Consider the following 15,669-nt stretch of genomic DNA (forward strand, 5'->3'; position numbering starts at 1 on the left):
CAGCCTGTGTTTCGCGATTTGTTTGATAATGTATGGGCCGCTTAAGAATCAATTCTCTGATCACGTGGTACAGAACCCCACTCACATAACTACTTACGTATAATACACAGTGTCCCAATATTCCGTGGACATAGAGCTACTACGTATTTTTGGAACCAAAATAAGTTCACTGGACGCAATTTACCTCTATACAAAAGTGCTTCGTTTGTCCGCTAGAGGGCATCAAACTTCCGACGGACGACCGATTATTTTTTTTGTAACATGGTCCTTCTAGTATTTACTACATTTTTTTTCTTTTTATCTTTAAATAAATTATTTTTCCGAAGCTGAGTTCCAAAAAATTTATTTTGTCACATCAAGCAATGGAAGCGCATCTATTATGCACTAATAATCTAGTTACCGAAAATATGGAATTTTATGTTAGTATCACAAATTATATTTGACAATAAGCTTTATAAAAGCCTCTGAAGATGCCCTCTGACGGTCAAACGAAGCACTTTTGTATAAAGGTAAATTATATGTAACTAACTTATTTTGATTCAAAAAATACGTAGTTGTTCTATGGCCACATAATATTAGAACTCCCTGTATATTTTGTAGGTCTGCTTTGGAAAAATAAATTCTCAAAAAAATTTTTTTTTTCTAAAACTATGCGATGTGGCGTTTTTTTACAAGGTACAAAAAATGTAGTAAATATACTAGATTGACCATTTTACTAAAAGAAAATCTGTAGTGGGTGGAGTTGGAAAATATTTATACTAAAATTTATGTAGGGGTGGGGGTAGTTTTTACCCGAGAACTGTAAACTAATAGGATTGCTCATCCTCATAAGACGTACGTTCGCCTCTTCCCGCGCTTCAGCTGACAGTTGTGACGTCATTGTAGTCCTTGTCATGATAGTGTGTATTATTAGTTGTCTATGGTAAACTTATAAAAATAACAGCTGAGAAATTTTGAGTTAATTATTTTGTCAATTTTAAATGTGAAAATGGTGTCTTTAAAGTTTTTAGAGCTACAGAGTGTATAAATACGTTCATTTTGTATTGTGGATTGTGACAAAGTGCTTACTAAGTGCCTACGATATTGTTTATTAATTATTTTAAAGCAAAATATGGAAGTACTCTAAAAAGAGTGCTTGCAAAAGGTGATGCTGGGAACTGCTGTTCTTAAAAATGCATTATCCCAGTATTTAATACGATTTATACAGTTAATTTTCTATACTGCATACATATAAGTTGTTTAAATAAATAAACAAAATAATGAACGTTTTGCTTTCGGCAACCAATAATGCACGTGTGTGTATTATTGGTTGCCGGATAAGGACTAATAACCATGACAAGGACTACAATGACGTCACAAAGCGAGTAGTTTTTGCATGCACCTGGCGGACACTTTTGGCTGAATGAGCAGTCCTATTAGGTTAACTGTTCTTGGTTTTTACCCTTCCACTATTTTTCCTTGATTTTTGTGAAAGTAAAATGTTAAAGGACTTAGCAAAACATAGACACCCAAAATCTCATTCAAATCGTAATAACGGTTCTTAAAATATCTGAAAAAGTGTCTATTTCTTTAAAGTTTGATGCCCTCTAGCTGACAAAAACAAAGCTCTTTGTATAGAGGTAAATCGTGTCCAATAAACTTATTATGATTTCAAAAATACTAGTTATAGTAGTTTAAACTACTACTAATAGTAGTTCTATGACCACGGAATATAAGGACATCTTGTATATTCTTTTAACTATCTAATTTTTTCCCAGACAAAAAATCCGATAAAAGCTCAAAATCCTCCAAGAAAACAGCCAAAATGAAAAGCATGAAAAACCAGCTACAGCCGGACCCGTCTTTTTGGATCGATTTTAGCGAAATTCAAGACACGCTTCTGTATATAACCATTTACTTCCAGCCAAGGTTGTTTAAGAGTAGGGCTAAAGTGTCCGACTTGAATTTCTTGTATAAAGCTACGGATTACAAGCACATTGTCAATCCCCTGGAATTAAGTTGCTCCAGAAACGAACCAGTATACATTTTTTTGGACTCAATCGACTCAAAATTTCTGGTCATTAATTTCAGTCAAACTGGAAATACGGAACACCTTGAAAGAACTACAGGTATAGGATAATAGAATACTAATTTAATATATACACACAACCAAACTTATACATTATATATGGAATCTCTTTTTATAGTCTAGGAGCTAGCAACGTTTTCGAGAAAGTATTTTAAGAAAGCTGGCTCTTTGATATATCTTTTACTATGCTCTCTGGAACAGCATGCGGCCCATCATCTGGCTGCCGATACCCGTTACGTTCACTACTGCGCATCGGAAGAAGATCCTATTTTTTTATTTAGTCCATTAAATTCCAGTAGGTATTGAATATAAATCGAGTTCTAGACCAGGCCATCGGTCAGGACAAAAACTTTTTTAGTAGGGAACGCAACGTTTACCGGCAGCCAGACGGGCCGCATGCTGTTCCAGAGAGCATAGTAAACGATATATTAAAAAGCCAGCTTTCGTAAAATACTTGTTTTCCCGACGTTGCTAGCTCTCGTACTATTATTTCTGACTAAACTTTTTGCAAAGAAAAAAATTGGTATACAGCTTTAAAACTGCCTCTACACTATGCGGAAAACTCTTCAAAACAGGTCAAGGTCGCATTTCGTCGCCCAACTTTGTCGCATTTCGATTTATTTCCGGTTGTCTTGACCTGATTTATTTCCGGTTTGCCTGGACCTACTTTCCATTCTTAAAAGCGCCTGAAAACTACTCGTGAGTGAGAACGTGGAGGATTTTTTTGGCGTTTTTGTTGCCTCGTTTAATTTTGTTTCGTTTTGAGCTATTTCCAAAACGTGGCGGTATCTGTACCCGAGGCAAAGGATTTTTTTCATAAATCTCATTGAAATAAGTAAACTTAGACGTAAAAGTCTTTGATAAGGACCAAGTTTTATTCAGAAACACAAAATGTTCATACGTCTCAAAAATTATGAAAAATAATGGATGATTCCATATATGTTTGGTTGTATTTATATGTAATGTACCAAAGACAATTTATAAAAAAACTAAGTACGGATATAGAAGAACCTACAAAAAGTGTGATTAAAATCATTAATCACACATTCATTAATTTATAGAGGAGACCATGCATTCGTTGGCAAGCTGCGAAGGAGAAGACTTGGATTTCTGCCTGAGCCTTTTACTCAAGAAAACAGAAGAAACATTTTCATTGAATATGGACCAATTCAGCTCCTCGCAGTGGGCTAACAAGTCGTTCTTTGTCTGTCCTTTCAACACCAAACCGGTCAATTTCCTTTTGGAGGAGTACTATTGGAGGTCTAACTCTTTCGGACGGGCGGCTACGAACATTCAAACGGTCGGTAGTAAAAGCGTGATGTTAGAGGCTAAACCTGGTAGAGTTTGCTTTAGGTAAACGAGTAAATGGATTAAAGCTTCATTCAGAACCTCGCAATTAGTGGAATAAATTTGTGGTTTCAATTACATTTTATACTTTTTAGTTTACGATCATTCACAATGTTTAAAAAACACACTTAAAATTAATAGAATATCCTAGCGACAGCTTGCGTTAGTCAGTTGTATCCACAGAGAAAGCATAATATTTAGCCTATAAAACAATCAATTTTTGATTTCTAACCAAAATTTCTCTTGACAAAGGTTATTAAAGGCCAAAATGACATTTTTCGCAAATTTTGAACTAGTGGAAAAGTTAAAAGTTCGATAACTTTTTCTACTAATTGAACATGTCTACCACTAATTTTGACGTTCTGAATGCTTACATTAAAATTAAAGGAACAAACTTCTACGCTAATTGAAACTACTAATTTATTCCACTAATTGCGAGGTTCTGAACGAAGCTTAAAGCTTCACTTACTGACTTAGACTTGCTATCAGTAGTTGAATAAATAATAAATAACATGAAATAAGCTTAGAAAAGACTGTCAAATCCACAAAATTTCAAATCAAATTCAAATGTGTCAAATGAATCGTCAAACAGAACTGTCAAGGATCCCCACTCTAGGACTTTCTCTTCGCCTACCGTGCTACCGTATGAATACATGGATAGCATTATCTCGTTCCTTAATCTTTTTATTCATAGATTAATACGATTTTGTTAACATAGATAGCCATGGTTTATATGTAGTATAACAGCCAGTAATTTAGTCTAATCGATTTGAAAACGAAAAAAAAAACGGTATCAGAATTGACTTCGAAATAAAGATTGCTGTCATTTAATATGCAAAATTATATGGGAAATGTCATCGATTAGGCTAATATGACCTCGTTTTTTGGGGAATTTTATCCGTATGTTTTATCCATATATACCGAGTGTTTTTCGAAAGTGGTTCACCTATATAATTGTTTTCTTTTTTCAAATAAAAAAACGAGATTTAGTACGTTAATACAGAGTGGCGCCTCACATACGTCGCGGAAGCTCCAAGGAAAACGGTAGTTTATATCGAAATGAAATTTTGGCAGCATGTAGGTTAACTGAAAGCATTTTGTAAAAATATATAGAATTATACAGGATGTCCCCAAAAAAAGTTGTGGTTTTTCTAATATATATATTAATGTATGTTTTTCCCTATATATTAATTGATCTTCGGATCCTAGGAAAAAAATAAAAGTGAGTTTTATTAAAGAAGAATATATCTAAAATCTAAGGATTTTGGCATATTTCACATTTTGTGAAAATGAATAGTAAATTTTAAATTTTGATAACAGCTACCTAAATTTTAGATGACCTTGTATAGCCTGATATTTAATTACAGTAACTATTGTATGTTAAACCAAATTGAAATTTGACCCGAAAAGTTATACACGCTGAGACAAAATTAATATAGAATATTAGTCACTTTTAAAAGCAAGTTACTCCTTTATTTTAAATGGTACACCCAGTATATTATTCCGGTGTTCAATGGGGAATTTATATATTTTCAATATATTATTAAGGTTGCCTACTCCTCAGACAAAGATCTCGTTTTTTCTATCTAACAAAATATAAAAGTAATACACCAGCCAAAAATAATATACATATTTAAAAAATACCTAAAATTGGAACATATTTTTGGTTTTACTTCTTTCATCTTCTCATAAATAATTACCCACAAAAGTTTCTTCTCTCAATTCCAAAAACTTGTTATTATACTGAAAACAATTTCAATTCATACAGCTTGATGTAAACTCGATATATTCAGGCTTAGCTTTCTTATCAAGACCATTAGTGTTAAGTAATTCCTTCAAGTAATTTAGAGTGTGTGGAACGAATAGAAATGCTCGGAAACGAGGAAGATACATCAAAAGAGACTAAAACTTTACCAGCATGAAATTTGATATTCCTAAGTATAGTAATAAAGAAGATTCTCGAACTTAAGTCAATTTTATCATAATCAATATTACATTTTATTTTAATATTAACTAAAATTAATATAAAGTTGTGAATAAAATACTACAAAATATATTTTGAAAATGCAACTAAAAAAAATACTTAAAATAACAATCCTGGATGACAAAAACATAAAGCAAAATAAATAAAACATTGGTCTAATTTATAGATATGTATACCGGGTGCGTCTCAAACGTAGCTCACCCCTCTCAAAAGTCGCTGAGATTTGGTATGTTAGTATATGACATAAATTAGGATTGAGTGACGTTTTCAATTGTTTTTGACCACTTCCTGTTTCATCGGAAATGACTAGAACTTTTGATTTATAAATGAATAATTTATTTGATAGAAAATGACACACTGAATAGAATGACATATCATATATCAACTTTTGACATTTTCGCATATGGTTTATTTGATATTGTAACATGCGGTTCATAACAACAATTTGACTCGAAATACCAAGTGTGTGGTAAGTAGTAGTAATGCTTTTTCCAATTATGCTAATGAGCCACCGTTGTTCAATTGGAAAAAATTGAGATATGATAAAAAATACGATTTGGGCATTTTTTAACTGGCCAGGACAAGACACGAAACACATTAGATGATCAAAACTTTTTTTCTTCTCGTTGGACAGACTACCAATAATAAGCAATAAAAATAAATCATTTATCAACAGAAGCATACATTAGTCATGTCATGTTCTATAGAGTAGCATAAAAACACCAATTTTTAAAATTCAAATAAATATGTTTTTAAATACATTAGGTTATGGATCTCATCCCACTGTTCCTACGTCATCCAACTATTCTGTGATACGCCTCTGACAATCGGATGTCTGGAAGAGTTTTACACGGCGTGCGCCACTGAATCTGAGTCACTCACAAATAAGTGTTATGAACTATCAGATTGTTTCGGTAATTTTATACATTTTATATTAATATTTTTTTATATTAAGTTTCACTAAACAAACTTACTCAATCGTGGATTAAATAAATGTTTTAAATAGGTATATTATAATATCGGTTGTTTCGATTCTAAATTCGAAGAATTTTAATTTTTTTAGCCGGAGTTACTTTATAATAGTGTCTTTTTCAAAAATCAGTTTACCAAAATTTGCAATCTTGCTTGATATAGGGTGAGTCAAAACTAAATGTTGTATTTTTCTCCACTATTTTATACGGAACAACCTGTATTTTGTATCATAATCCAACAGAGTTTTGTTTAATCTCATTATTTTATTACGTATTTTCCATAATAATTATTTTCAACGTGTCCCCTGGGAGGTTGTCCACTGAAGTTATTAAATTTAATTTAATTATAGTTCCTATCAAATAAACTTTTAGTCACGTGATTAAGCTTGGCCGGAACAACGTTGCCCACTTTTACATATTTTCTTTTAATTAAAATATTTTAGGAAACGAAAATAAATTAATTATAAATATATAAACAGTTAATATTTACATCAACAAAACCCACCTTCTTAATAGCTCTTAAAGGGCATAAAGGCCTGTTACTACCGCTTTCCTGTGAAAATATTGTAATAAAGTTGCTATGAGTTTTTACGCCTATTAAGCTATCTTGTACACTTCGCACTAAAAGAGGTTCTCAAAAGAACAATATGTTTGACTGCAAGGTCTGCTAGTTAACATTTTTAAGCTTAAAGTTTCACAACACTATTTATTTAAACCAAAATCTCGTAATACAAAACTAAAGTGTCAAAACGAATGACAATGTCAAGAAATAAATAAATAAATGTGGCAACTTGATATTTTTTATAGTAAAGTTACCACCTGAATTCCCAGCGCGAAATTTAAATTCCAGTTAGTTAGCTCGGCGCCGAATATGTCCATGGTTGGGAACAATGAATTTAAAAATCGCGCCCTCGATTACGTAACTTAAAGTTTATTTGATATCAAATATAGATCTAAATTATGCTACTATTAGCAGAAATAACACTGACAAATTATAAGAAACTCCGCTATTAAGATCAGAGTATTTAAGATATAATTACAATAAAACTGTGAGTGGTTGCCCGAGATATTTATGTTTAAAACTACGCATTTCCGGGTCCATGCTTATAAAAATTGTTCTCCATATTTGTGATGAGAAATCAGATTTCTAAAATTTGGCCTCCTTTTTCGACCTGTATATTTTTTAATATTATTTATCAAATCATTTTACAGGAAAATTAGTTCAATCGTTTGGAACAGAAGACTATGAGCTTCATCTCAAAAACTTCTTTCTGTGCTACAAATCGGAAGAAGACTTGAAAAAGAAAGATTCCTTGATAATTCACAAAGCCTTCTTAGATGAATTATACAAGATGATCTCTGCTAATTGCTCTCTGCCGAATAGTTTGGACTGTACGAAATTGATCCTACTTCAGTTGAAGACGTTCGATTATATCAATCCCTACAGCGAGGATGATCTTCATGTTCCAGAAGAAATTTTTGAAAATATTAATCAAACGCAGTACTACAAGGAAATGCAGAAAGCCGCAGTTAAAATACAGGCTTTCTTTAAAGGAATCTACATCAGAAGGATTATGAAGAAAATGAATGAGAATCACAAGCAATATTTTAGTAAGACGATCTTTTTAATTCACTTTTTCTCGTAAAATATCTGCATTTTTTATAATATCACCAACAATTATTACAAATAAAAAAAAACATTAAATTCGCTCGATCATAAAAAATTCACCCTAATTGTTGGAACTAGAAAATAACAATTTTTGACACTTGTCTGAAACATGGCTTCAGAAATCCGGAAATTATTTTTTACTTTTATTCTAAAATCAATAGATTTTTTCCCAATTTCCTAACTCAAATTTCATTTTAAAATTCAAAATTCCTCTAAATTCCCAATTCAACAAATGATCAGGTTATTATTCAGATTCAGTCAGATTAATTTTTTAATCAACGCTTTTGACGCGCTTCTAAACCTTCTAAGATTTTCTCTTGATTTTCCATAAGTATTTTCTGTAGGTGATCTTGTTCCTCTTCTTTCTCTCTTTCAAATCGGGCTCGCTCTTCTTCTCGTTCTTTACGGAGTCTTTCTTGTTCTTCAACCTTCTCTCTTCTCATATTTTCCATAAAATCGCCCAATAATTTGCTTACTTCCTCTATTTTCTTCGCTTGTTCTCTCGTCCCAACCATAAAATTCTCCAATCTGATGTAAAATCTTCAAAATCCACTTAAATCGCACACTTCCGACATCAATTGTTACGGATTCCGTGGGCCCACTAATTTAAACCCACGATAAAATACTTAACGAATATATTTGTTCTCACTCTGTACACACAATTTATACTGATTATAAAATACAATTTATGCAACTACTATTACTCTAACTGTTCTGGCACCTTCGCCAATTAACTCACAATTTAAAACGCGGTATTATCAAACTTCAAACTGCCCAACCGCCAAGCGCGGGTCTTTATATACCCCTACTGACTGTTTCTCGAACCTTCTGTAATTTTCGATACTTTTCTGCCATCTACCAAAAACGTTGATTAAAAAATAAAAAGATGCGCAACCTTATGGGCGATTTCGTGGCACAAAACCTGTCCGAGATATAGGTGGCGTTACCGTCAGCCTGTTCGAGATTTGGTTTAGCACTGCGCCGCTGCGCGCTGATGTCGTTTACAGCGCAGCAGATAAAGAATACTGTACTGTAAGAATACTAATAGTAGAATACCGCAGTTCTGCTTTCAGTCGATAGTGAGTGGTTGCCCGAGACGGTGTTGCCAGAACTACTGATGAATCCGTAAATTTACGGATTTTGGGCACAGTTTGTTCATAATACGGATTTTTTATTATTAAACAATTTAATATAATATTATATGATTACACAAAGAACAGCGTCAGAGTTGGCTTAGAAATGAAGATCGCTGTTAGTTCATATGTGAAATATTTCGGTAAACGTCAATAATCATAATTTTCAACGACTTTTTTCAATCATACGACATATTCAGTACCTATAAAAGAATTTTTATTTTTGTTCTTTATTCAATGTTTCACACGAATAAATTTTCAATATATAAACGGAAATTTTTCATCTAAAATATTTTCGTCAAACGTATTACAGATATTAAACATTTCATAAGTGTTTTATGCGTTGGCCGCGGAACGATTGGTGTATTCACCGTACGGCACTTGAGACGTACAGGGAAATCAAATCAGCCAACGAATTCACCCATTAGGTAGCGTATGATCCCAATTCTTTCAATCAACGGTAGAAACTAAAAATGTAATAATATACAGGGGGTTTTATTTAAAAAAATACAACTTTGTTATTTTTCATTTATCTTTGACACTCCGTACCTTTTTAAAATCATTTTAAATTGTAGTTCTAATAATTTTCCAGCGGTCCTATGACATGAGTCACAATTTATAAATGACTATGTAATCGTTTAGCTACAATACTCAGTGTCGAATAGCGTGAACAACTCTGTATATCTTTAGAGTTCTTAGAATTTTTTTTTTCATAAAAGCATGCCATATTGTTATAATTTTGCATTAAAAGTTAAATATGAACAGTTATTCTGCAAAAAGTAATTAGAACACCAATTACTGACCGGTGGAAAGTTGAAGATAACTAATTAGTGACCATAAAGCTTCATTCAGAACCTCGCAATTAGTGGAATAAATTAGTGGTTTCATTTAGCGTAGAAGTTTATTCTTCTAATATGTAACCTTTCAGAACGTTAAAATTAGTGGTAGGAACTTTTAACTTTTCCAGTAATTATACTTCAAAATTTGCGAGGAATGTCATTTTGGCCTTTGATTATCATCCGTCAAGAGAAAATGTGGTTAGAAATCAAAAGTTTATTGTTTTATAAGCTAAACATTAGGCTTTCTCTCTGGATACAACTGATTACCGCAAGCTGTTGCTAGGATATTCTATTAATTTTAATTGTGCTTTTTAGGCATTGTGAATGATCGTAAACTAAAAAGTATAAAGTGTAATTTAAACCACTAATTTATTTCACAAATTAGCAATTAACGGAATAAATGAGTGGTTTTAATTAGCGTAGAAGTTTGTTCCTTTAATTTGAATGTAAGCATTGAGAACATTAAAAACTATAAAGTGTAATTGACCACTAACTTATTCCACTAATTGCGAGATTCTGAATCAAGCTTTAAGCTTCATTGAAAACGGCGAAATTACTGGAATAAATTAGTGTTTTGAAGAAATTACCGGTTCTTCATAATCATCAATCATCATGTGCGTCAAATAAGTCATAAATTAATTAACTAATTTTACCGCTAATTTTATAACTTATACCTATCAACAAGAGTGTATCAATTTGTTTTTGTAGGCATTTTTGAGACACTGAAAAAAGTCTATCAAGAGATATTTTCCTCTGAAAAACGACTCAATTTCTGTCCAACGTTGTTTAGAAGGTTTTTTGAGCGTGAAGATATGAAACATTTCAAAGAAAAATTCGATTTGTATAAGGACATGGCCTCTGTTCTAGCTCTGATTAATTTCAACAATGCTATAAGCGTTCCTGAACCACGCTGGGTCTGTATCTGTCGCTATCAATTCCACATTAACTCTACAAAACCCCTATTCATCAAAATAAACCTGTTTTGCAATCTGGACATGTACTATGTTAGGGTTTTTGATAACGATAGTCAAAAAGAGATGAAACGATACACTACAAACGTCGCTGTGGAAGAATATGCCAGTAACATCCACGGATACACTGTACTGTGCTACGCGTTTGTCAAGGAACCGAGGAAAGTCTATTGGAAATTGATAATAGCTACTCAGAAAATGTCTAGACACGACCTAATAATCTTACAACAAAATAATGTTGCGTCTATATCCTTCACAGAACCTTACATGCCTAATTTCAATCAAAAAATATGCAGGTATTGCGTAAAGGTCGATTCGGAATCTTTCCTGACAGCTCACCTAACAACTTCCTACGATAACGCGCGTATGAAATTGAAATTGTTGGATTCAAAGAACAAGGTTCTTCGGGAAGCTTCTGGAATTGGAGGTGTTTTACTACCGTTGATGCATCTACATGATAGTAAATCGAATGAAGATGATAATGCTTCAAAGTTAAAGAAATCTACGGAGACCTGTCTCAGTGAGGTTACCTATGGCAAACTGGGCGAGACTAAAACCAAAAAGAAGAAAAGTCGTGCATCTGTCGAGATTAAACAAGGTTAGATACAGGGTAGCCCATCGAAAACGTTCCGCAAGGCATAACGGCCAGGGTTTTTTTTTTTAAATTCAATAACACGTCAATTTTTTCTGTGAGGGGGAAAACTTTTGCCCCAAAAATGATTGCAAAATCTTCAATCCTTTAAGCGGGGGTGTCATCCCCCAACTTTTTTCAAACGGGAAGGGGGGTCAAGTGGTGCCGCAATGAAAAGGGCTTTCTATTCTCTATATTTCCCCGCTTCGTTTTTAAATATCGGTCGAGTCATTTTGAAAATATGAAGGATTGAAATTTGAAAAAAATTTTTTGCAAAAAAACGCATAAATTGAATTAATTAAAAAAACTTACCTTATTAATGAAGCGAATGCTGAAAATGTTGCCCGTCAACCTCAATACAAATTATTTTCAAACCGTTCTCGAACATTCTGAAGAACTTGCGGGGTCACTTCGCGACCAACATCAATAATTCGTCTTCGCAGATCTTCTAATGAGGCGGGTGGATCTTCTAATGAGGCATTACTTTTTATGTGTCCCCATAGAAAAAAGTTTAAAGGAGTCAAGTCGGGTGACCGGGGGGGCTACTCAATTGCACCCCTTCGTCCTATCTACCGACCGGCAAAGTTATTGTTTAAATAATTACGCACATTTTGAGAGTAATGTGGAGGTGCACCGTGTTTTTTTAATATCCTTTGGACACTTTTACGATTCACGCCGGTCTCATTGGCTAATTTTCTTGTACTCTTACGCGTACTATCCATGGCAACATGGCCCAATACGAATACCACCATAGCTTCATTTACTACAGGATTTTCCTTTTTTTATTCATTTTCTCTTTATATTCATAACGGAACCAGTTTCGCGAAATTTTGCTACTAACTAGCGAACAATTTTGCAATAAAGGTGTTTGTCAGGATGGCGTTCATTGAATATCTGCGCAACCCGATTGCCACATTCATTATTTTTAAAATAAAGTTCGATTATTTCCACTTTTTCTGCAACTGAGTACACCATAATTGTTAAAAAGTTTAACGATATTGAGAAAAACTTCAGCGCACAAGTCACAGAACAGCTATCTAGCAACTACCGCACCTGATCGTTCAATCTTGTGGCAAGTGAAAAAATGCGTAAACATGTAAAAATAATAAGAAAAAACAGCAAATTGGTCGAAGGAATTTATCCTTATTGATAAATGATAAATGTTTAAATAAACTTTTCAAATTTCAATCCTTCATATTTTCTCAATGACTCGACCGATTTTCAAAAACGAAGCGGGAAAGTATAGAGAGTAGAAAGCCCTTTTCATTACGATACCACTTGACCCCCCTTCCCATTTGAAAAGAATTGGGGGATGACACCCCCGCTTAGAGGGTTGAAGATTTTGCAATCATTTTTGAGGCAAAAGTTGTCCCTCTCACAAACAAAATTGACGTGTTTTTGAATTTTCTGAAAAAAAAATTACCCTGGCCGTTATGCCGTGCGGAACATTTTCGATGGGCCACCCTGTATAATGACAAAATATCCCCCTTTAGGACTTCATCTCTCATGTTAAGAAAGAAAATAGAAATAAAGCGCCTCTCGTGTTTGTTCGCATACTAAAAATTTCAATTAATGCGTGTATACAGAGTGAGTTTCCTACAACGTTCTCTATGGGTATCTCGAAAACTACTGGAGATAGAGAGTCGGTTAATTGGGGAAAGAATTGCTATTTTGTGGGGTCATAAATATGCACCTTTCAGATTTTTGAAAAAGTTCATGGCTTACTAGATATTTTGAAAAAAAAAACAAATTTTGGCCATTTTAAAAATTGTCCCTAATTCCATTATAATCTATTTTAGAAAAAAGTTTTCAGATGAAAGTTGTAGATAATCACATCCCTAATGAGTTTGTGTTCTCCGATTTTTTCTAAAGTTTGTCATTTTTGACATATGACACAAACATATGTTTTTTAAATGGAAATCATAGTTGGCCATGACTTCATAAAAAACGCCATTTTTAAGCTTTTCAGCGATATAAGCTATAGTATGTTTTTTTTTAAATTACTGTGTTATAGCCAATTCTTATCTTTCTTGACTAATTTCACTTAGTTGGTTGGTAATTCTTATTTTTTTGTGATTTATAACTTATAAAAAAGGAATATATTATTTAACGGTTCTTTACAATTTACATTACACAAACTAAGATTTAAAATACTATAAGATCAGTAAGTACATACACTTGCATGCATCTTTTTAAAATTGAATTACTACAGAACGACCGGCGACCGGTCGACTTAATTAAATTTCTCCCGTACCGCCTCTTGTTAAAACCTCTTGTAAACCTTGTTGTTAACCGTACCGCATAAAAAAATTAAAATGGGTAGATATTTATCCCTGAGTTTGCATAATTATGATATAAATAATTTTTAACATTTTTTTGTTATGGGGGGTGTCATAATGAAAGTCATGTTGGAAACACTCTATTGATGCGTATCTAACGAGTATCTAAATTTAACTTTTCTAACATGTCTTGAAAACCGTGTCTAAAAAAAGTAAGTAACGTTCACCGGTCAACGTATCCTCGAAAATGTATGGCCAAGAAAAGTTGAACCAATAATCCTCCATACTTTTCTTCATTTGAAAAATTCATATTTACAATTTTTGTTTATTTTAATTACAAAGTTTGGAAGTGACCGTTTTACATTTCATGACGATTGATCTTGTTTCCATGGCTAACTAAGTGAAGTTGTGTAAAAATTATAAGAATTGGCTATAACTCAGTAATTTTTCGAGAAAAAAATATAGCTTATATCGCTGAAAAGCTTAAAAAATGGTGCTTTTTTATGAAGTCATGGCCAACTATGGTTTACATTTAAAAAAATATATTTCTGTCATATATACATAGAAAAAATCGGAGGACACAAACACATTAGTTATGTGATTATCTACAACTTCTTATCTAAAATAGATTATAATGGAATTAGGGACAATTTTTAAAATAGCCAAAATTTGTTTTTTTTTTCAAAATATCTAGTAAGCCATGAACTCAAAAATCTGAAAGGCAAATGTCCAAAAAGGTCTAGGCATACTACGTTGCGCATGGCTGAAGTGCACTTTTGCTTTTCCTATGGGCGCCATACTGAAATACATAGTTGAAAACAATTTTAATAAGGATTTTTAAAATGCTAAATTTAAATATAGCGCTCATAAGAAAAATAAAAGCTGACCTCGGCCGCGCGCTACATAGAAAGCCTAGATTTTTTTTGATATCATTTTTAAAATTGCCATGTTGCCTTGCCCGTATATTGAAATTTTGATTACCTTAGCTCCAATAATAAAGAAAATATGGTGGTTTTTCGAAAATGTTCATTTTTTCTTTTTCACCTTGTATCTACGTAACGGTATGGATTTAAAATAAAATAGACATAGATTAATTTTGGGCACACAAATACGCAACTTTGCTTCCATTTAACCGACTTTGTATCTTCAACGGTTTACAAGATCCCCATGTACCTCATTTTAAATTGGACACCCTATAGGACCCATATTAAGCGAAAAATTTACAAGTGAAAAAATTGATAAAAAACCTTTTTAAAAACAAGCTTAAAATGAAATGCACTTAAAAGTAGAAAATAAGAATTAAAAACAAGGGGCGCAAAGTAACGATTAAAACTTCTGTAGATTATTTTTTTAAGTATTAATATACCCAGGGATAAAACACCACTTATTTGAACTCATTTTACTTCTTCAAAACACGAAAACAATGAAAATAAACAATACACCTTCGCGAACGTCTGCAAAAACAATGCGGCAAGTGCACGATGGTACGGACGCCATCGATCGATCAAAGCAGTGACGTCAAAAACAGCTAGCCTCGAGCCGGGTAAGTTTTCTAGCCTTGCTGCATTTCTCAATTTTTTTTGCGTTTATGTGAGAAAAATACAGTTTTTAAGACAAATTTTGTGTGCCATGTTTTTTACTCATATGTAGCTATCGAAATTCATTGAAATTAGAAATTAGTGAACACGTCTATTGTCTAATTACTAATTATAATTTGTGAATTTTGATATTTTAACTATATATGTGACAATAACTAACTTCATTATTTTTTTCTGTG

The 15,669-nt window shown here is 32.8% G+C and overlaps 1 protein-coding gene across 1 annotated transcript in view; it reads left to right on the top strand.

Annotated features, from left to right (window-relative positions):
• The window catches only part of LOC115884596 (androglobin-like), a 65,527-nt gene that overhangs the window by 26,633 nt on the left and 23,225 nt on the right, over positions 1-15,669 (top strand). Inside the window, exons 8-12 of the mRNA XM_030903225.1 lie at positions 1,758-2,108; positions 3,130-3,421; positions 6,165-6,313; positions 7,583-7,981; positions 10,720-11,580. Coding sequence (XP_030759085.1) covers positions 1,758-2,108; positions 3,130-3,421; positions 6,165-6,313; positions 7,583-7,981; positions 10,720-11,580 — 2,052 coding nt within the window. The remainder of the gene's footprint in view (positions 1-1,757; positions 2,109-3,129; positions 3,422-6,164; positions 6,314-7,582; positions 7,982-10,719; positions 11,581-15,669) is intronic.

This window comes from Sitophilus oryzae, unplaced genomic scaffold (genome assembly GCF_002938485.1).
Source record: "Sitophilus oryzae breed Bouriz unplaced genomic scaffold, Soryzae_2.0 scaffold_302_pilon_pilon, whole genome shotgun sequence".
Lineage (NCBI taxonomy): Eukaryota > Metazoa > Arthropoda > Insecta > Coleoptera > Curculionidae > Sitophilus > Sitophilus oryzae.